At 40.9% G+C, this 22,205-nt stretch overlaps 1 protein-coding gene across 5 annotated transcripts in view; it reads right to left on the bottom strand.

The window, feature by feature from the left end:
• Positions 1-3,573: 3,573 nt before the first annotated feature.
• The window catches only part of LOC141099141 (C4b-binding protein alpha chain-like), a 243,872-nt gene continuing 225,240 nt past the window's right edge, over positions 3,574-22,205 (bottom strand). For 4 of the 5 annotated variants that reach the window (XM_073587276.1, XM_073587281.1, XM_073587277.1 and 1 more), the window contains 2 exons: positions 17,414-17,491; positions 3,574-11,185 (listed from right to left, as the gene is read on the bottom strand). In XM_073587276.1, coding sequence (XP_073443377.1) covers positions 11,131-11,185; positions 17,414-17,491 — 133 coding nt within the window. In that variant the 3' untranslated portion in view covers positions 3,574-11,130. The remainder of the gene's footprint in view (positions 11,186-17,413; positions 17,492-22,205) is intronic. The other variant, XM_073587279.1, reaches the window with a different exon arrangement.

Raw genomic sequence — 22,205 nt, 5'->3', positions numbered from 1 at the left:
AAGGATAAAAATTAACCTTTAATCTAACAATTAAAAATGGACAAAAAAAGCACACACACCCAGGTGCAAAAAACCCCACAAAGACTGTACTGTATATGGGGGGCAGGATAAGAGACGAGGATGGATATGAGGGAACCAGGATGGATTTAAGGGGGACAGGACAAGGGACCAGAATGGATATATATGGTGGGTAAGGATGCATATATGGAGCGGCTAGGATGGATATATGGGGGAGGGGCAGGACAAGGGACCAGGATGCATATATATATAGGGGGTCCTGGATGGATATATGGGGGGTGGCCAGGATGGATACATGGGGGACGGGCAGGACAAGGGACCAGTATGCATATCTATAAGGGGGCCTGGATGCATATAAATAGCAGGCAAGGATTCATTTATGGGGCAGCCAGGATGGATATAGGGGGGGAGGGACCAGGATGCAGATATATGAGGGCCCAAGATAGATTTATGGGTGAGGGGGCAGGGCAAGGGACCAGGATGCAGATATATGGGGAGGGGCCAGGGTGGATATTTATGTGGGGCCAGGATGACTATTTGGGGGGGCAGGACAAGGGACTAGGAAAGATATATGTGGGTCCAGGAGATATATGGTGAGGCAGGACAAGGGACATATGGGGGCCAGTATGTATACCTGGGGAAGCAGGATGGATATCTGGGGGCCAGTCTGGACAAGGGACATAGGGGGTCAAGGCTGGGCGAGATTGTTAAATAAAGGGGGCCAGGATGAGGGACTTTATTACTCTTTGGGGGCCAGAATGAGGAACATGCTATATTAGTTTATGGTGACAAGTGGGGAACATAATTTCTTTAGGGTCCAATTAGGGACATTATTACTACTGTAATATAATTTACTATTTAGGAAACGGTTTTCTATGGAGGGAACAAAAGGAGATCCTGTTACGCTGTTACTGTGTATGGCGGTACTACGTTGCTTTTCTTCTTCATCTGACATAGTGTAGAAGTCAGGAAAAAAGTAAGGAAAATGCTCTGGAAGCGATCAGCTATTGATGACTGTTATTTTTTGCAGAGACGAGTCCTGGCTGGAAGAAGTGACGGCGGTCTGTGCTGGTTGAAGAAAAGCAAAGATGAAGGACTTTAACTACAGCTGTCACTGGTGAGTCAGTGTGTTACATACACACACTATATACTGTGTACAGAGCTCCTTTGTATAATGTTACTGGTGATCACTGTATTACCTGCATACAATATGCACAGAGGTCCTGTGTATAATTTCAGTGGTGATCCCTGTATTAAATGTACACTGACACTATATAGAGAGTTCCTGTGTATAATGTCACCCCACTTATTAAACCTGACAGGGCACACCTGTGAAGAGAAAACTATTTCCGGTGACTACCTCTTGAAGCTCGCCAAGAGTGTGCAAAGCAGTAATCAAAGCAAAAGGTGGCTACTTTGAAGAACCTAGAATATAAGACATACAGTATTTTCAGCTGTTTCACACTTTTTTGTTAATTAAATAATTCCACATGTGTTAATTCAGTTTTGATGCCTTCAGAGTGAATCTACAATTTTCATAGTCATGAAAATAAAGAAACCTCTTTGTATGAGGTGTGTCCAAACTTTTGGTCTGTACTGTATCTATCCTGGCCCCCCATATGTATCCATCTGGGCCCCCCACATGTATCCATCCTGCCCCCCCCCGAATGGGCATCCATCCAGGCCCCTTGTCCTGCCCCTCCCCCATGTGTGTATCCATCCTGGCCCCTTGTCCTACCTCTGGCCCCCATGTGTATCGATCCTAGCTCCCTCCCGTACGTGTATCCATCCTGGTCCCCCGTACAATCATCCATTCTGGCCCCCCTGTATGAGCATCCTTCCAGGGCTCCCCCCTCCCCTGTATGTGCATGCATCCAGGGCTCCCCCTCCCCTATATGTGCACCCATCCAGACCCCTCCCCTGCATGCGCACCCATCCAGGTCCCCCCATCCCCTGCATGCGCATCCTTCCAGCCCCCCATCCCCTGTATGCGCATCCTTCCAGGGGCCCCCATCCCCTGTATGGGCATCCAACCAGGCCCCCCCTGTATGTGAATCCATCCAGGCCCCCCCTGTATGGGCATCCAGCCAGCCCCCCATCCCCTGTACGGGCATCCATCCAGTCCCCCCATCGTAATGTGCATCCACCCAGGCCCCCCCTCGTTATGTGCACCCATCCAGGCCCCCCGTTATATGCATCCATCCAGCCCCCCCATTATGTGCATCCTTTCAGGGCCCCCCTCGTTATTTGCATCCATCCAGGCCCCCCCTCCGTTATGTGCATCCTTCCAGGGCCCCCTCACCTCCCGAGAGAAAAAAAATCTTTCACTCTTACCTGCCTGCGCTCCCAGCGGCGGCGTCCTTCTCCTCCTCCTCTGCAGGTCGGTGGCCGGCGCGCTCATGGCAAAATGGCCACCGACAGAGGCCAGCGATGGATGTGTGCACCCGTCGCATGAAACTGACGTCATACACCGGGCACACACATGCCACTATCAATCAGGACGCGCATCACAATGGTTCAGGTAATGAACGCTGCGTGCGCGCGCCCCTGCTCTTTTAAAGGGCCTGCGCCCGTTTTTTTTTTTTTACTTCTCCTCCTCTGGCTGGCTCCTTCCCACAGCCAAGGGGAGGGCCCACCGGGGGATTCCCCAGTACCCCGCCAGGCCAGACCGAGCCTGGCAACACATGTGGGAATTGTGTGCTTGTAAGGCTATCACAGCATGTGTTGCAGGTGTCTAAAAGCTGCAAATCAAGCAGCAATGGGGACTCAGGGAATCAAGCGAGTAGGCTCGCTCAACAATGGTGGGGATGTGTGCATCATTTGCATAGACCAAATCAGATTTTTCTGTCAGGAAACAACAGATCACATAAGTTGTGGATGACTTTATATGTTCATGTTACTTGCTGAAAGATAATCAGTTTGGGGGAGGAGAGCTAGATCTTAGCAGATTCTTGTTAAATGTATGTTTTTTTTCTAATACCCTAAAGTCCTCCTCTTTAGGTCTCAGTAACAAGTCACCTCCTTCAAGCCGTAAAGAATGTTTTCATTCCTCATCTCTTTCATCTTATGAAACAAGTTGTAGGGCAACTCTATTACTGTGTTGACACACTAGTTTGACTAGAACTGGTATGTGGCTGTGCTGGTTTTAGTAGGATCCAGCATAATGGTCACATGTTCTAGTGACCAAGTGATCGCCGGGACCAATGGCTACTTGTGACTGCTGCATTTATAGTCATAGGAGACATGAAAACTCTAACCAACATTTTTATTATACCCTTATAGATATTTGGCAGCCCAGGAAAAAACTGTGGCAGAATCATTTAAATGTGTTGATGCAAGCCAGAGTCATTACCTCATAAATGGTCAAAATGTAAAACTCTGGCTTGGTCATGAAGGTCTAAATTGGATCTATCACTAAGGGGTAAAGGAAGGATTTGCAGTTACTAGGGGGTTAAACCTTTTTTCATACATTTACGGTTCTTTGCGATTTCATCAGAGACAATTTTTATTTATTTGCCAGCACAGAACAATGTGAACATTTGGGAGACAACATAATTTGGGAATATGATCCAAGCTTTATTACATAAAGATATGAAAATTGAACAGAACAAATATCAGAAAGAAGTAAATGCATCATTAAAAAAATAGTTCATCTATCAAGGACGTTCTAAGGTGAACATGACTATTCAACTTTTACTTCAAGGACAACATAAACCTCAATGTTGGGACGGTGGATACTTTAGCCGAAAACCTCCTCAGCATTGATGGAGCACAATTAATGTAAACCAAAAACCACACATCACATTCTATGTCAGTGTTTCTCAACTCCAGTTCTCAAGACCCACCAACAGCTCATGTTTTCAGGATTTCCTAAGTATTGCACAGGTGATGCTGTTAATGCTTGAGCAGGTGATGAAATTATCACCTGTGCAATACTAAGGAAATCCTGAAAACATGAGCTGTTGGTGGGCCTTGACGCTTGGAGTTGAGAAACATTGTTCTATGTCATTTCCCCTAAGTGAGCAGTCGTCTTTTCACTTGTCGCACGGGACCACACAAAAACATTGAAGAGGTTAATCATTCATAATTAAATGTAGATCAGGAGTGAAGAAATCAGATTAAGTAATACGAAAACAATAGACAGCTAGACAAATATTTCAAGTGCCGCTACCTGCACTCACAATAATGAAAGAGGTTGTCCCAACTGGCACACGGGTAGTAAAAAAGGTTGCCCACCACCTGACAACCATTATGGGACTGACCGCAATAACCCAGCACGTCTGTGGAGGCAAGTTTAGTGGCATCTATATAGGAAGTGGGTATCACAACATACATTCAAATACATTTGCTAACATTTAATACATTCTTTTTGAGAATTGATATTTACAGTCATGCTTTATTAAGGGGATACAAAAATGTATATTTGTAATGTGTTTGCCAGGTCATAAAGATAAAAATTAAAATTTTCATTTTATATACATGGACGCGTGAATGATGTGTTTTAATAAATCAAGTGACATAAAGCAAAGCCATCAATATGATTAACTGAATAAGCAGTTGTAGCAGCAAAAGATAACCTCAGTCATGAGTGTGTGCAAGTACAAATTAAAAATCATAAACACAACAAGAATGGACGGTGTAACATGGATAGTTCATTGTACAGGATGTCCCTAAACTCTGGACATGTAGGCAAAAATACATATTTCAAGAAATGGAATTTATACAATTTTATTCAATTAGAATATTAAACAATTTCTTCAATATGGACACTGGAGGCAGTGTGTGCGCATATTGAGATCTCGGAAGTAGAAATCTTAATCAGTGCATGCGCCGGCCTCCGATGGCCATTTTCCCAAAGTCCAACTCAAGGAAAACGAATGGAAGTGCGGGGACTCAGCCAACTTATTGTGAAAGCCCGGAGGCTCCCGCAGCTTTGCAGAGCCAAACACCCCCTCCTCCCAGCCCGGGGCCAACAGCATCTCCCCATTCCTTTCACTGCCAGCCTCCTGCAGCAGCGACCCTGCCTCCTAGGAGCCCGCTGCACTACAGCCACCCCCTGGTAAGCATCTTATAATCCAAAAAATAGAGGAATGTAATTAAAATGATAGTTAATGAGCATTCCTACTTTTCCAGAGTTTAGGGACACCCTCTATAGTTCTTACAAAATCTGCGCTTCAGAACTTGAGATGGGAATGCAACCATGGAACAGATCTAAGAGGACAATAAAATGTCACTCTCCTCATTAAAGGGATTCTGCCAGTACAGAATGACTGTTCACACCAAGGTACAGGCGCTCAGTGCTTCATGGCGGAGCCTTTTAAATACACATTCCCATGTGCCTGGTTTTCATCCAACTATGGAGCCAGAATTGTCAAAGAACAAAAAAGGGTGGTGTAATTTGAGGGAAAACAAGCAAGTGTCATGGAGTATTTAAATGAGTGGCCCCTAGATAATGCACTGAGCGGACTGCACTTGGTTTGAACAGTCATTCTGTGCTGATAGTGCCTTTAAGAACTGTAACAAAAGGAGTGTGTATGTATGTGTGTAGAGGTGCAGAGGCATAAATTGATTACTCTTAAAACATTGTATTTATTAAAACACGTGTGACAAAAAGGGTTTTAAAGCTTGCCATGTGTCTGAATTGTTTCAGGTAGCCAATAACATTATCGACAACACAGGATTCTCAATTTTTATCTTTGTTAATTATCTGTTCACAGAGTGTTTCCGTGTGCATTGGATGCAGGCATCAAGAAATGGTCCTGAAATATATGCAAAACATGTCCTATTGACCATTATGTGGATCAACACATTAGGTTATATCTTGAATAGTGATTAGCGAGTATACTCGTTGCTCGGGTTTCTCCAAGCATGCTCGGGTGGTCTCTGAGTATTTTGGGGTGCGAGGAGATTTTAATTTTTGTCGTCTCAGCTGCATGATTTGCAACTGCTAGACAGCTTGAATACGTGAGGCATGTGTTTGTTAGGGAATTCCCACATGTATTCAGCCTGTCTACAAGTCATAAATCATGCAGCTGAGACGACAAAAACTAAATCTCCGAGCACGCCAAAATACTCGGAGGACACCCGAGCAACGAGTATACTCGCTCATCACTAATCTTGAACTGTATGGACTTGTGATTCCTTTCAACTAAGACACCTAATGTTTGTTGGCATACCCAGTTTTCCTTACCTGTATTAAAATGTGTGGTTGACTAGGAATGCAGTGGCATCTTTCAAAAAACACATTTATAATGATCGTTAATGGGTGATGCATTCAACTAAATTTAAGATTAATCCAATGGGAATTTCAGACAGGAACAATCTTTTGAAAGTATTTCCAGACATCTAACACACACTGTTCTAGGCAGAGGATATCCATATGTACTACTAGGTCATATGGAAAGAGTTTTTACCCCCTGACAAAGCTAACACGAAACGCGCGATGGGGTGCTGGTGTGGTACTTTGGTACATTGACTATGGCATCTGCTAGTGGGTAATGGGTCCAAGGACTACTGCACTTTAATATAATTGAGGGTTCCTTTGTGTCATCAATTTGTATTTGGCTATTATCTACCATTTTGCTACTTTTGTGGAGTCATTTAATGATACTGTGTGTTTACAATTCTCTAGTCAATTGTGTTTTTTATTCCCTTAATTTATATATTATTCTGTGCAAGGTAATTCTCCCCTCCCTCATTTTTCTTCATAAAACTATCATGTTGTATTACTTGTTTCATGTTTGGAATCCATAATGTGACTCACCTTTTACCACATTGTCTTTTTTTTGGGGTTCTTTGGGGTGTAGTTATCATTTTCCTTCTGTATTTCTTTATTGTAATAAAATTATATTAATTTGGGATATTTTTTGGTATTTTCTATTACCATATATCTTGAGTTATTTATATATCTGGTTTTTGGAACGCTATCAAAGTTCATAATTATTTGGCTATGCTACTATGGATTTTTTTTAATCCAATTTTGGGTTATACATTCAACACACACTAACTAAATATAAATGAACCTTAAAAAGGATATTCCCATCTCCAAAGATCCTAATCCCAATATGTAGAAGGTGTAATAATAATATTAGCAAGTATCTCCAATTTAGACATGTAGTATAGTTTTTCTGATTCACCATTTCTCTTTCCTCATGTGCTGGCATTGCAGGACCTTAGGTATCCATGGTACATCCAATAGCAGCTAGCTGTCACTATATCAGTGGTCATAAACATGGATGCCTGCACATGATGAAAGAGACAGAGAATCAGAAAAACTATACCACATTTCTAATTGGAGGCCTTTGCTAATGTTATTATTACACCTACTACATATTGGAATAGGATCTTGGAGATGGGAATACCCTTTTAAGGCCAACATAATTAGTTCTGGGCAGTGGATATCTACAGGTCCCACTGGGTCATATGTAAAGAATTTTTTTCAGTTGGGATAAATCTTCTGACATGTCTGCTTCATTAAATGTCTTAGGCTGGTTTCACATTAGCGCTTTTGTGCGCAGCGCATCGTGCGCATGCGCACTGCGCACCTATACTTAACATGACGTGCGCATGGTCTTGCGCATACTTGCGTTTTCGTGCGCATGCGTTTTTTTTTGTCTTTTGCGCCAGGCGCGCCAGACGCAACATGTTGCATTTTTGGTTCCGCCCTGTCTCGTCAAAAAAACGCATGCGCACGCTTGCGCACGGAATGCGCAAAAACACCACATTGGAGCCTATGGGAACGCATGCGTGCGCATGGTCTTGCGCACGCTTGCGTTTTTTTGCGCATGCGTTTTTGAGTTAAACAAGTCTAGAATGTTCTCTAGACAATGGAAAAAACGTCACACTTAAAAACGCATGCGCATAAAAACGCCAACGCATGCAAAAAACGCATGTAAAACGCAAACAACGCTGCGTTTTTTTTTACACATCAGCGTGCGCATGACGTTAAAAAAACGCGCGTTTGCTTTGCGTTTTTCTTTGCGTTTTTTATGCGCCCGATGCGCTGCGCAAAAAAACGCTAATGTGAAACTAGCCTTACACATGAGAAGATTTGGAGTCATCTTTATTAGAACCCTGCATATTGTCTGTCCTTCCGCAATTATTCTCCATGTAAATGTATCAATAAATTAAGAACTTGGTATTACTATTTTCCAAACTCTGACACTATCCAATCAGTGCAGACTGTGTCAGAAAATGTATGGATAAATATCATCGCAATGGGAATATTAAAATCCAGTGAGAAGAACAGCACAACACAAAAGTCTAAAAAGATACCTTAACAAAGTTATATTATAAGGAATGCAATCATTGATAAAACAGACATGCCAGGAGAGCTGACCGTTTCTCCTTAAGAAAATTATAATACTTCAAAAACCAACTTTCAACACATTACATTCAAAATAATAAATAGGTTTTCAGACACTTTTCAAAATCACTCTTAACTTGAAATTCCCTAAAGTCGGCTTATTTGACTCCCTACATACAATCTGAACATGGTGGCACACTGTACAATTGACCTAGATACAAGTAAATTACTTTCCTTCATTTCAAAGTAACAATTTATACTAAGTATGCAACAAGACAAACCAAACAAAACACTCCTATATTTAAATTAAAAAGACGTGCAAAGTAATCATATGCAGCAGTTAAACATGCAATGTACATAAATTACAGCTAACAATTGAAAGCGGATCTGGATTGCCATATAAAGCTTTAAAAAGTCCCCCTTAATATGAGCCTTAATGTCTATTATCTAGTGCAATTGATTGGCGAGCGTGGCCAAAAATTAGCCGGCTAAACAACAAAGTATTAGATCACATTCATTACACTACTAGACTAGTAAAATTCTTTTAAAAGCAATGGTCAGTCTATACTTGGGGGTGTCACTAATCAGAGTACACTCGGGGGGGTGTCACTAATCCGTCTATACTCGGGGGTGTCACTAATCAGCCTGTACTCGGGGGTGTCACTAATCAGCCTGTACTCGGGGGTGTCACTAATCAGCCTGTACTCAGGGGTGTCACTAATCAGTGTACACTCGGGGGTGTCACTATTAAGTCTATACTCGGGGGGTCGTCACTAATCAGTCTACACTCGGCGGTGTCACTAATCAGTCTACACTCGGCGGTGTCACTAATCAGTCTATACTCTGGGGGTGTCACTAATCAGTCTATACTCGGGCGTGTCACTAATCAGTGTACACTGGGGGTGTGTCACTAATCAGTCTATACTCGGGGGTGTCACTAATAAGCCTGTAATCGGGGGTGTCACTAATCAGTGTACACTCGGGGGTGTCACTATTCAGTCTATACTCGGGGGGGTGTCACTAATCAGTCTATACTCTGGGGGTGTCACTAATCAGTCTATACTCGGGCGTGTCACTACTCAGTGTACACTGGGGGTGTGTCACTAATCAGTCTATACTCGGGGGTGTCACTAATAAGCCTGTACTCGGGGGTGTCACTAATCAGTCTATACTCTGGGGGTGTCACTAATCAGTCTATACTCTGGGGGTGTCACTAATTAGTCTACACTCAGGGGTGTCACTAATCAGTCTATACTTGGGGTGTCACTAATCAGTTTATACTCGGGGGTGTCACTTGCAGGCCAAACTTTATGGCTGCCATATAATCTACGCAAATTTACATTTTCAGCATTTCCCTAAGTCATCCAAGCGTTAAACCTGAACAGTACATTCCTGACTTAACAAAAGTGGTTTCAGACAAAACTTCACATGCTTGCTCTGAAGTTCTGAAGAAATTTGTACCTTCTTCCTTTTGGTGTAAAAAAAAATCACCGCTCTTGTTCACAGTGTCCAGATTTATCATTGTGTATTCCACCAAAATAACCTAATGGTATATTTTGAAGATATATAATGCTGCTTCCACTATTAATAAAAATATAATTACTGGCCTTTAGCATCAGGCTTCAGTACAAAGTTTTTATTTCTCCTACAGCATCAGACTTTTTAGACAAATTAATACAAGTCACACTTATCATCGCAGAAATGAGTAAGACAAATGACCTTCCTTCATAAAACTATTGCACTTTGGTAAATGTATAAATTGGGGTACAGAGATCAAAAATGTCATTGCGGTTACTCTAAAATATCAGAGATGGTAATACAGTTATTTATAAGGGCGTCAACACACAAAAGTCACAATGTGTAGAGATTGGGAAAGCTATTCTTCTCAACATGAACTAAACAGAGTAACTGCCAAATTATGTGTAAAGTGTAATAAGGACGTTGTGCAGAAGAAATTATGCCACATGTGCCATTTTTATATATCTGGCACAAATTTTGAAGATAACACACTAGTAATAATCTCTCCTATAATCTTGACAATAGAACATTTACCAAAGTTATTCACGGTCTCTTCATGTATAAGTTACATGAAACAATAGGGGGAGAATTTGCTTCAGCCTGTAGTTGGACCCCACGTTTCTCAGGATCTTCATGTGAAAAATGCAAAAATATATTTGTACGTAAATTAACGGTGTATTTCACTGGTGTTAACGTTGATATAGTTTTCTGTTGCATGATCTAAAGGGCGTTATACAATTATGCGTAAAAATATATGTTTTCTAATTATCTCCACATGTAAAAAGGCGTAGCAATCCCCTGGCAAAAGATTAAATGCTTGATCTCATTGATCTCATGTATTATGCATTAATTGAAAATTAGCATGTGTAGACAGCACATCCCATTGCATAAAGCAGAGAATGTGCTGCAGACAATAAAATAAAGGGATTTGTACAAATGATTACACAAACAATTGTTTGTGCAAACCTCACATTAGTTGTGACATATAAATGCTATTAAACCAGGGCATGCGATACCATTGATCAATGCTAACTGCAAGCAATTTATCTGCCCAAGTAATAGGGTTCTTCTTCTTAGTCAGAGATAAGGGAATGACTATATAGGCACATGTGAGGCACAGTTATCTTTGGAGGCAGATAAAAAGGAAAGGTGTAGTTTACCCCACTCTCCAGAGTGGTGGTAGTTTGCCCCACTCTCCAGAGTGGCGGTCACGATAAATCGTCACAAACGATCCAGGGCACAGAGAGGTATACATTTGCATCAAGGTCTTCTCTGTACTTCAGGCGTATTTATGCATCGTTGCAAGCAGTGTAGTGCACATCAAGAGTTTCAGATTTAGACTTCCTAAAAGGTGAATTCACAAAAACGTTACCATGTAGATTTGAGCAAAAACACTAAGGATATTTAAGATAAAAAGATAGTTATAAAAATTCACAGAGAAAAAGCAGCAGAAGTCAAAGGCTGTAAAGAAAGATTAACAAACGTTAAATGACAAAAACAGAAATAACAGCTGAAGCCCTCAAAAGCCAACAAAAACTTATTTCATCTAATTAACCCAGTCTTTAAGCTTGAGGTGTAAACCTGTTATTAGCTCTAGATTGTAATTTGTTCCTCATTTTAGGACTTTCCATTTGCAGGTAATGCTTTGTCATGAACGTATCAGACTCTTTGGAGGTATTGCTTGGTATCTCCCAGAGTACAGCTTTTTGAGGACTAAAGCTCCTAATCCCTGCTTTTGAGGGAAGGTAAAAGACAATTAGAGTACACAGTTTGTTAAAGTAAACGGTTTAAAATCATTTTGAAAGAAGGCCATTTTATGCAAGGATCATTCTTATGAGACATTTACAGTAATGACTTAGTGTCAGAGGAACACGTGGAGACAAAAACTGTGAAACAAGACTGCACGGAAGCAATTAGTGATTGAACGAATACTTTACACAAAAGGTTAGAAACATTGTGATGCTGTATGCAGACAACTGGCAAGCAGTGCGTGTTATATGGGAAAAACATCTGGCGTCAATATTGGGATTTCAAGTGGGGCCTCATATCTGCTTTTTAACCCTCTGGGGATTAATTGCTAACCCTTATCAAAAGGTTTTTCAAAATGCTACCAAATTACAAAGAAATGACATTCAAATAATAAGGTTGGATTAATTAAAGGGAATCTGTCACCAACTGTTTGCCACCAAAACTGAAAGGAGCAAAGTTGTTGAGGCAGACTCCGATTCCAGTGTTGCGTCGTTTACTGAGCTGCTTGCTGGAGTTTTTCTAAAATCAGTGTTTTAGCTGCAGAAGATCACCAAAGGACTAGTAAATCTATTGAGGTGTAGTCCTCAATATTCATGAGCTCTATATAATTCCAACCCTTCCACTGATTGGCAGTTTTCTGTGTACACAGTGCATAGACAGAAAGCTGCCAATCAGTGGTATGAATGGGGTTACACAGAGCTCAGTACTCAAAGAACTAGTAGCAGATGAAACAGTGATTTTCATGTTCTCAGATGGTGTGGTAAACACTTGGTGAGAGATTGTCTTTAATTACAGATAGCTGATCATGCAGACAAGGGCGGACACATGTTATACTGATCAACAAAATTAGATTTCATTTGCTAGACTTGAAAAGTAACCGTCATTTTAATTGTTATTTCATAAATCCATAGAACACATGAAAATAAGCAATGTTGTAACATAATTTGTCAGAGAAATCTGCTTCTTTCTCCTCCTGGATTGATCTTTCACTTTCAATTCATGGATAAAATCTGTATTTGGTGAAGAAAGATTTTCACATTACTGTGATAGGAGATGGCAGCTATGGAGGGTGTAGGAAAAGGGAGAAGTCAGAGGCACATTCTGCTGCAAGTTCTCCTGAAATGACACTTGACTTCTTTTCTACCATAGATTTGATAAACTGTAACAATTGTTTCAGGAGAACTTGCAGCAGAATGTCTGTATCTGCCTCCAACGCATCTTCTCTTTAAAACTTTGAGCAGTAATTGTCATCTCCTATCTCAGAAATGGAAAAAATGTTTTTATGTCTTCACTGAACACAGATTTTACAGCTTTTGTCCTTGAACTGAGAATGGAAGATCAATCCAGGGGAAGAAAGAAGCCGATTTCTCTGATAAGACATATTACAAAAGTTTCCTATTTTCCAGTTTACTATTGATTTATACAGTAAAAATTAAAACAACAGTTACTTAAACTGTAGCGTTATTTCATTAGAGCTCCATTGATTTAACTGTAAAATTAGCAAGGCAGTAAGAAATAAAAATGTGGTTCAAGCTCAGTCAAGCAGCCTCATTATTGACCCCAGTAATCTGAAGGAGAATGCCGTCAAGAAAAAGTTACATCACAACAGACTTCCAGATTCCAGTGGTCACCTTTGTCCTGTGTATCTCAGGCTGCTGCAAAACCAAACTCCACCAGGGGAGGCATGGATTCTGCAACTGCTGAACCAGCGCATGTTGTGGACCACAAATAAGGGTGCTTTCACATTGTCGATATTCCTTCCTATTATCCTGTAGGCGTACACTCCCGAAAAAAGTGCATGACAGAGCTCACGTTTGCTCTGCAGTCACCACTGCAGTCTATTGGCTCCATCGGCACACGTGTTTGGACCCCGTTTTGCGGGGATCTCGAACGTATGTCCCAACGGGGACACAGAAAGCACCCTAAGGATATTAGCAGTGTCAGTCTATCTAGAGTAACCAGTCTGACTCGCATGACCCAAAAGGTTCAACTCAACGCAGGCACGGAGATAAAGAAAAAAAAAAAAAAGGAAAGGCTTCACTGCAATCCATTTTCTCAAGTTGTTTCACCAAATAATTGTTCTAAATATTAAATTCAAATGGAAAAACCTCAATAACTATGGAAAACCCACCACCAAGTATAAGCAATTTCTTCTTTACAAGTTACATCAGCAAATGAAGTGTAAATTAAAAAAAAATACCGTAGTTTGCTTCAAAGCTTGTGTTTTTTTAAAGACCCATTTTTAAAAGGTTTTTATCAAGTTTGTAAGTTGTTATCTATTCATTGGACGAGTGATAACTTACTGAACACTAGGGTCAGACAGTGTTCTTGAGAATGAGCTTCTGCAGAGCCCTGTCTGAACAGAGTGGAGGTCGAGCATGTGCTCCTCTGCTCCATTCATTGCCCGAGACTTGGTGGAGTGGAGCAGACCTGAGCATGCTCAACCTCCACTACATTTAGGCTGAGTTCACACGTAGCGTTTTTTTCGCGGCGGTTTTAAACGCGCGATTTTGCCGTGAAAACGCGAAAAATAAGCATCCCATGCATTCCTATGGGATTCCACAATGCTGTGCTAATGCTGCATTTTTTTCCGCGGCGGAATCGCTTTGCGGTAAAAAATGCAGCATGCTCATTAATTTAGCGGAATCGCAGCGATCCCACACCCATAGGAATGCACTGTTCTGCTTACTTTCCGCATGTGGCTGTGCACACCATGCGAAAAGTAAGCAGAACATTTGCGGATGGTACCCACGGTCCGGAGGAGAGGAGTCTGTCCTCCAGGCACCATATCCCTGTAAAAAATAGAATTTAAAATAAAAAATATTGTTATTCTTACCTTCCGGCGTCCCACGCAGCCTTCTCGCCTCTCTCCACGCTCCCAGTCCCAGTAATCCTTTGCGAGAATGACCGCGATGGCGTCCATTCTCACAGGATCGTGACGTCTCGCGGTCATTCGAATGACCGCGAGACGTCGCGATCCCGCGAGAACGGACGCCATCGCGGCCATTCTCGCAAAGGATTACTGGGACCGGGAGCGTGGAGAGGCGGGAAGGCTGCGTGGGACACCGGAAGGTAAGAATAACAATATTTTTTATTATTTTTTACATCCTATCTTTTACTACTGATGCTGCATAGGCAGCATCAGTAGTAAAAAGTTGGTCACACTCGTCAAACACTATGTCTGACGAGTGTGACCAACCTGTCAATCAGTTCTCCAAGCGACGCTCCAGATTGCTTAGAAAACACTAGCATTCTGCAAGCTAATTACGCTTGCAAAACGCTAGTTTTTCCGCGGGAAAATCGCGGGAATTTAAAATGCGATTTTCCCGCGGAATGGAATCCAGAATTCTCAAGGTAATTTCCGCGAGAGTTCCGCGTGTGAATGTAGCCTTAGAGGGGGCTTTGCATAGGCCTGGTCTTGGGATCTATGGGGGTCTCAATGTTGACCTATGGGTAAACATTTTGGGAAAATCGATTTTATGCCATCTTGTCACTGAAAAATAAGGGCATCAATTTATTGTTTGACATTCTTTGATTAGCCATATTGAGGGATACATGAGTTAGTGTTTACATATTTATAGTGCAGTTTAAACTGCAAAAATAGGGAAAAAAAATATTACAAGCTGCTAAGGTAATGTGTATATTTATTGTCATACGATGACATGTTTCAAAACCCAAAAAGCATTTACTACCCCGCCCTTTATAGTAAAACATTTTCCCTTGTTTATTATGCTTTTATTTATTGTTAGTATGCAACACAAGAGGGTAAGCAGTACAGTGCGATATGGACACTGCCAAAGCGATTACAAAGAGATTGAAGTCCTTAAAAAGGTTTTTCAGTGCTAAAAATATTAAGATAATCAGTCAGTGATCAAAAAGGGGGCTAACCCCTATAGTCTATATTTGAGGCCTTTTCCACAATCAAGTATTTTTTGGTCAATATTTCATTAGCATTTGTATGCAAACAATCCACAAATTAAAGTAGCTTCAAAACACAGGTCAGCTGAGAATCTTTCAGCTATAGTTTTTCTCTCTGTAGGCTCCACTCCTGAGTTTGGCTTACAACTGATGCGAAATATTGAACAAATACTTATGTGACTGTCATCAGGATTTCACCCCCTATCCCTAGTAATATGCATATGGAACGATTTCAAAGACAAATCCAACAATACCTTTACGAAGCCAGTCTGTTTCTCCAATGAAAGAGATATGCAAATGAGACAGAAGTGCTTTGGACCTGTGGAAGCTCTTCCCATGCCTATGTCACTACTGCTATATTCATGTCTCTCCGGTCGTGAACGGTTTATAGTGAAATATTCTTTCCCACAGATTATCACCCCAACAGTGCTCACTGCAACATTCAGTAGTTTAGAAATTCTAATGTTACCAATGCCATCAGTATGACTTGCAACAATAAGGTTGCAGAGATGTTGAGACAGCTCACTACGTTTACCAATTATTAGAGGTTTCTTGTGTGGCACCTTGGTAGTAAGCCATCTTTTTATAGGCCATCAGTTGAACCAGCTGATATATTTCACTAAGTGCCAGGATTGATTTCTAACTCCGAATAGATTTTAGGTGGTGACCTGACTTCCATGGCTTTTAGTGCCTCTCTTTCTTCGTGTTCAATATTTTTCCCTGTGTCATTTCTCATTATCTAATATATAAAGCTCAATGTGTGTATGTATGTATGTATGTATGTATGTATGTATGTGTGTGTGCGAGTGTGTGTGTATGTCCGGGATAGGCATCCGCACCGTCGCAGCTACAGAAAGCTACAAAATTTGGCACAGTCACACGTCTGGACCCCGAGAGCGTCCTAAGCTATGTTGTGAGGCGAAATTGTAACCCCGCGTGTTCCAATTCACCAAACAATTTTGCCCCTATCTACATAATGGGGAAAAAGTGTGTGCGTGTCAAGACCCGCCCCTCATTATGAGGTCATAATGCCCCTATCGACTGTACATACTGGGGAAACAGTGTGTGCGTATCAAGCCCTGCCCCTCATTATGATGTCACAATGGTTGCCATGGCGACGCTGATGTCATCATAGGTTGCAAGCCCAGCCGCTCATTATGATGTCATAATGGTTGACTATGGGATGGAGGATGTGTGATGGGTATATGGGCACTGGACTATGGGATGGAAGATATGTATGACGGGTATATGGGCACGGGACTATGGGATGGCGGATATGTATATGGGCACGGGACTATGGGATGAAGGATGTGTGATGGGTATATGTGCACTCGACTATGGGATGGAGGATATGTATGATGGGTATATGGGCATGGGACTATGGGATGAAGAATATGTATGATGGGTATATGGGCATGGGACTATGGGATGGAGGATATGTATGATGGGTATATATGGGCACGGGCCTATGGGATGGTGGATATGTATGATGGGTATATGGGCACGGGCCTATGGGATGGTGGATATGTATGATGGGTATACGGGCACGGGACTATGGGGTGGAGGATAATTATAATTTGTTATAACCAACCACAGTTAGTTATTATGCCCGGGCAGCGCCGGGCTCTTCAGCTAGTTATATATAAATTAATTTATGGACATCTATGGTATGCCTGTGTGGATTGAGTGGGTTTTTAATCTACATCTGGTGAGAATTTCATGTCAATAGCACCTTTAGAAATGTATTTACTTCGAAAATTGGTGATGTTTTCAATACTTATTTCGCCCGCTGTAAATAGTATGTGGGGGTGAAATCCTGCTGACTGATTCTGTTAAAGGTCTTAAATGCTTTAGTCCAGAAAAACCCATTTAGTGGCAATGAATGGGCGGTAACAGTAGAGATACCTTGTTGAATTATTTGATTCAATGAGCTCCTGCTCAGGCTGCTTGAACTTGTCATTTTTGTTTTCACAAAAATATACACTGGATAAAGAAGAAACAATACTAATATTGCTAAAGACTGAAGAAAAAAAATCACTGTATATAACTTTAAGGAGTTTTTTCATAACTTAAAAACAAAGTTAAACCATGCAAAAAAAGTGTAATAAATGCGGCCCTGAGCCAAACCTAAAGAACTAGAGATACTGCACATAACCAGTATTTTTCAGAATCCTTTGCATGGATTAGTACAAACTATTATTATAATATAAGGCATGAAAAAGTACAGGATATTGTAAAAGTCAGAATTAAAATGATGCTACTGTAAGCCTTAAGACAAAAAAAAACTCCTTAAAATTAAAAGGAATGATTTCATACAAACTCCCATGGTCTATTATTAAACTCAGAATGAAATCCATTAACCTTGCGTCATATTTACTGCTGTAGCTAGCATTCGCTAAACCAAATTGCAACTATTGTGAAGCGTCCGTGTTCGTATAGGTGATTGATGGCTGCCATAATATTGTGAGATTTTTTTTCCCCTCACATCTTTACGAAGAAAAGCCTCATATTTTCTTATAACGTTAGGCACTGCATGTTTAGCCAATACATCGTAAAAAGTAAACATTTTTTCAAATGTATTTTTTGGCTTTTCCTATTTAGGTTCTGCTTACATCCATATCAGGAGGAAAGAAGGGCCAGTGAAGTCACTTCTACAAAGAAACCCGAGCCTGTAGAGGTCGATAAACCTCACGTTTAGAGATATATGTTGGGTTGCTTGTACGAATGGCAGGTATTACCCACGTGACCAATTTACTAGAACAGGACAAGTGCATGATACCTGAAAGCCAGCAGTTACGTGTAGATGTGACATCACAGACTGCGCTCACCACCTGGTACGGAAGTGTGCGAAGCGGGATTACCCCTTTAATTGAAAAATCTGTGAAAGCCTCTCCACATTTGGATTAGTATGGACTTTTGGATGCTTAAAATCCAGAATTTTTTATTCCACAAATCATATATCCCTAGAAGAATGTATAAGCAGTACAGCAGAAAACATGACCCAGTTTTTAAATGAAAAAAAAAAAGACATTATTAACAGACATTACAGAACATGCTAAATAGGAGAAAATCACCAGTTGTCATAAAATTATATCCCAGTGATCTGGACTCGTCAACTATGAAATTGCTTTACTGAAGCCCAAACTATGACAAAAAAGAAATTGTTGTAGAAGTATTTGGTGAAAACTAAACATGCCCTACACCTCGCAACAAAGTTCTTTACAAAGATGAAAACAGTGACTGCTTTCTATAGAACTGTTAATAAAGGAAAATTGGTGTTGAATATTAAAATATAGACAGTGTAGATCTCAAATGTATAGTGCCGATGTACGTGTACGTGTGCATCTACATGTCACACATTGGCTACCACTGTAAAAAACCAAAACAATGCACAGTATAACGTTATACTTTTTGGGGGGAGGTTGGGCATATGCTTAAGAAGCACTCTGTGGACACATTTGACAAAGTCTCTCATACAATCCTTATTGAAAAAATGACTAAGTATGGAATGGACAAGGCAACTGTTAGGTGGATTCATAACTGGCTTAGTGATCGGACCCAAAGAGTGGTCGTAAATGGCTGCACATCCAGTTGGAAGAATGTCTCAAGTGGGGTACCACAGGGCTCTGTCCTGGGCCCTGTATTGTTCAACATCTTTATCAACGATTTAGATGAAGGAATTGAGGGTAAACTGATTAAATTTGCTGATGACACAAAGCTAGGAGGGATAGCTAATACTAGAGAAGAGAGAGAGGATTCAAAAAGATTTAAATAAACTGGAGCAGTGGGCAGCAACTAACAGAATGGTTTTTAACAGGGAGAAATGCAAAGTACTACATCTGGGCAATAAAAATGAAAAAAGCATATATAGAATGGGAGGAATAAGGCTAAGTGACAGCACATGTGAAAAAGACTTGGGTATACTAATAGATCACAGACTGAATATGAGTCAACAGTGTGATACAGCAGCAAAAAAGGCAAATGCAATTCTAGGATGTATTAACAGAAGCATACAGCCTAGATCACGTGAAGTCATTATTGCCCTCTACTCCTCTTTGGTCAGACGTCATCTGGAATATTGTGTCCAGTTTTGGGCACCACATTTTAAAAAAGACATCAACAAACTGGAGCAAGTTCAGAAAAGAGCGACCAGAATGGTGACCGGTCTGCAAACCCTGTCTTATGAGGAAAGGTTGCAGGATTTGGGAATGTTTAGTTTGCAAAAGAGAAGACTGAGAGGAGACTTAATAGCTGTCTACAAATATCTAAAGGGCTGTCACATTGTAGAAGGATCAACTTTATTCTCATTTGCACAAGGAAAGACTAGAAGCAATGGGATGAAACTGAATGGGAGGAGACACAGATTAGATATTAGAAAAAACTTTTTGACAGTTAGAGTGATCAATGAGTGGAACAGGCTGCCACGAGAAGTGGTGAGTTCTCCTTCAATGGAAGTCTTCAAACAGAGGCTGGACAGACATCTGACTGGGATGATTTAGCGAATCCTGCTTTGAGCAGGGGGTTGGACCAGATGGCCCAGGAGGTCCCTTCCAACTCTACGATTCTATGTTAGACTAATAACAAGATGATGTTTTACAGATAAACCGAAACTGGTGGGAACAAAAGCCAGCACACACTATTACAACACATAAGGCTTTGTTCACATCTGCACGGTTTTCTTTCTCCGGATTTGTGCAGTAATACTACAATAATGGAAGTGCTTGACCAATACTAGACACACACCAGTAGGAGGGTCTGGAAGGCTGTAAGTCAGAAATCCTAGCATTTACTGGAAAACAAGGGCAAAAAAAGCATGCCAAGCTAGTTTGTTTGGCATTTTTGGTCAGTTCTGTGTGGGAACCTTTACTCAGATGAGATCACTGCTCAATACTGCTTATATGCACCAATGTAAGGCAGTGCTTTAATAAAAAAGTCTCCCAATGTACAAGGGGTATTCCCATCTCCATGATCCTATCCCTATATGTACTAGGTGTAATAATAACAAATATCTTAAACATAACTTCAATTAGAAATGTAGTATAGCTTTTCTGATTCGCTATGTCTCTTTCCTCATGTGCAGGCATTGCAGGACCTTAGGGATCCAGTGTTACGTCCACTGATGAAATGACAGTTCGCTAGTTAGTTGCCAACCATGGATAACTAAGGTCCTGCAATGCCTGCACATGAGGAAGCAGACATAACGAATAAAAAAAGAACTATACTACATGTCTAATTGGAGGTATTTGCTAATATTATTATTACACCTACTACATATTGGGGTAGCATCATGAAGATGGAAATACCCCTTTAATACCATTGTTTTGCAGTCTACAAAATAAAATATATTTTACACTTACAATATCTATATTAGCAAAATAAATAAGAACTCAGCAAAATGATGCAATGACTATAGAATTACTAGTGATCACATGGGTGAGAAAGATACAAATCACTTCATCCAAAGTACATATCAGACCCACTAAGAAACCAATGTTTTGGCGCAGATTGACCCCTTCTCCAGTCTAGTCTTGAATGCGGACAGGCTGTGTATGGTGGCAATGTCGCTAACAGATGAAGAATATTTCAGTTATATTAAAAGGTATACATTCACTTTGTCCTCTTTCAGGATAGAACATGAGAAATACCATGATCTAGTCTCAGGACGTTGTGTATTATCTCCACAAAACATTAGACGTTTTGCTGCACTTAGAACAAGAGTGATATATTAGCCCATAACGTAGCCGTGTGTTTGACACTAGCGATGAAATATAAAATTTTGGCTACTTACATCAAATAAAGTTCATGCTATCCAACTTGTGAAAATCCTAACGATGCAAGAGTTCAGATGGCAGACAGTAGGAATTTTCACAACTTGGCGATGTCTAATAAATGCATTCTCATTGCATCATATTGCGGTGTGCTGTAGTCTTCTTACACTTATACTATAGAGTAGAGATTCCCAGACACATGAGTGTCTAAAGAAGAGCAAATTTGGATGAGCATATACTTGGCTTGGAAATATAAATTACATGAAACCTGTCAGGTCCGATAAAGCTATTAACCTGCAAATATAAGGTTAATCTGCAGGTTATGGTTCTAACGTTATGAAGGTGCCCTGCTGCAGTACTGGAAGTGTGGCACCTGGGAGAAAATGAACTTTATTTCTCCTGGGAGCTGCGGAATTTGAGTCACAGCTCACAGCACTGAGATCAATGGCTTTAAGCACGGCCCGGAACTGCCTGACAGCCGGCTCAGCAGTTCAACAGTGGGATAAGTTGTCTTAATACAGATAATGCGGGTTCTTAGAGTCTCTACTCTGGGGGACGGGATGCTACTAGCATAGGTGAGGGCAGGGCTATGTCTGTGGCTCAAGAACCTCTCTCAGACCTGAATATGGCTCTAAAGGTAAGGAAGGTTGTGGATCACTGCTACAGAGGTTGGAGAAGCCTTTCATAGGGCACAAACACAACACAAGAACAGTACCATTTTCACATTGACTATCATAGTAGAGAATATGTACAGTTGTACTCACAAGTTTACATACCCCGCAGAATTTTTGCTTTCTTGGCCTTTTTTCAGAGAATGTGAATGATAACACCAAACCTTTTTCTCCACTCATGGTTAGTGGTTGGGTGAAGTTATTTATTGTCAAACTACTGTTTTTTCTCTTTTTAAATCATAATGACAACCTAAAACT

The sequence above is a fragment of the Dendrobates tinctorius genome, unplaced genomic scaffold (genome assembly GCF_039654945.1).
Source record: "Dendrobates tinctorius isolate UK_male_01 unplaced genomic scaffold, ASM3965494v1 ptg000098l, whole genome shotgun sequence".
In the NCBI taxonomy this organism is placed as follows: Eukaryota; Metazoa; Chordata; class Amphibia; order Anura; family Dendrobatidae; genus Dendrobates; species Dendrobates tinctorius.
The sequence above is the reverse complement of the archived record's forward strand: the minus strand, read 5'-3'. Positions and strand labels throughout refer to the sequence as shown.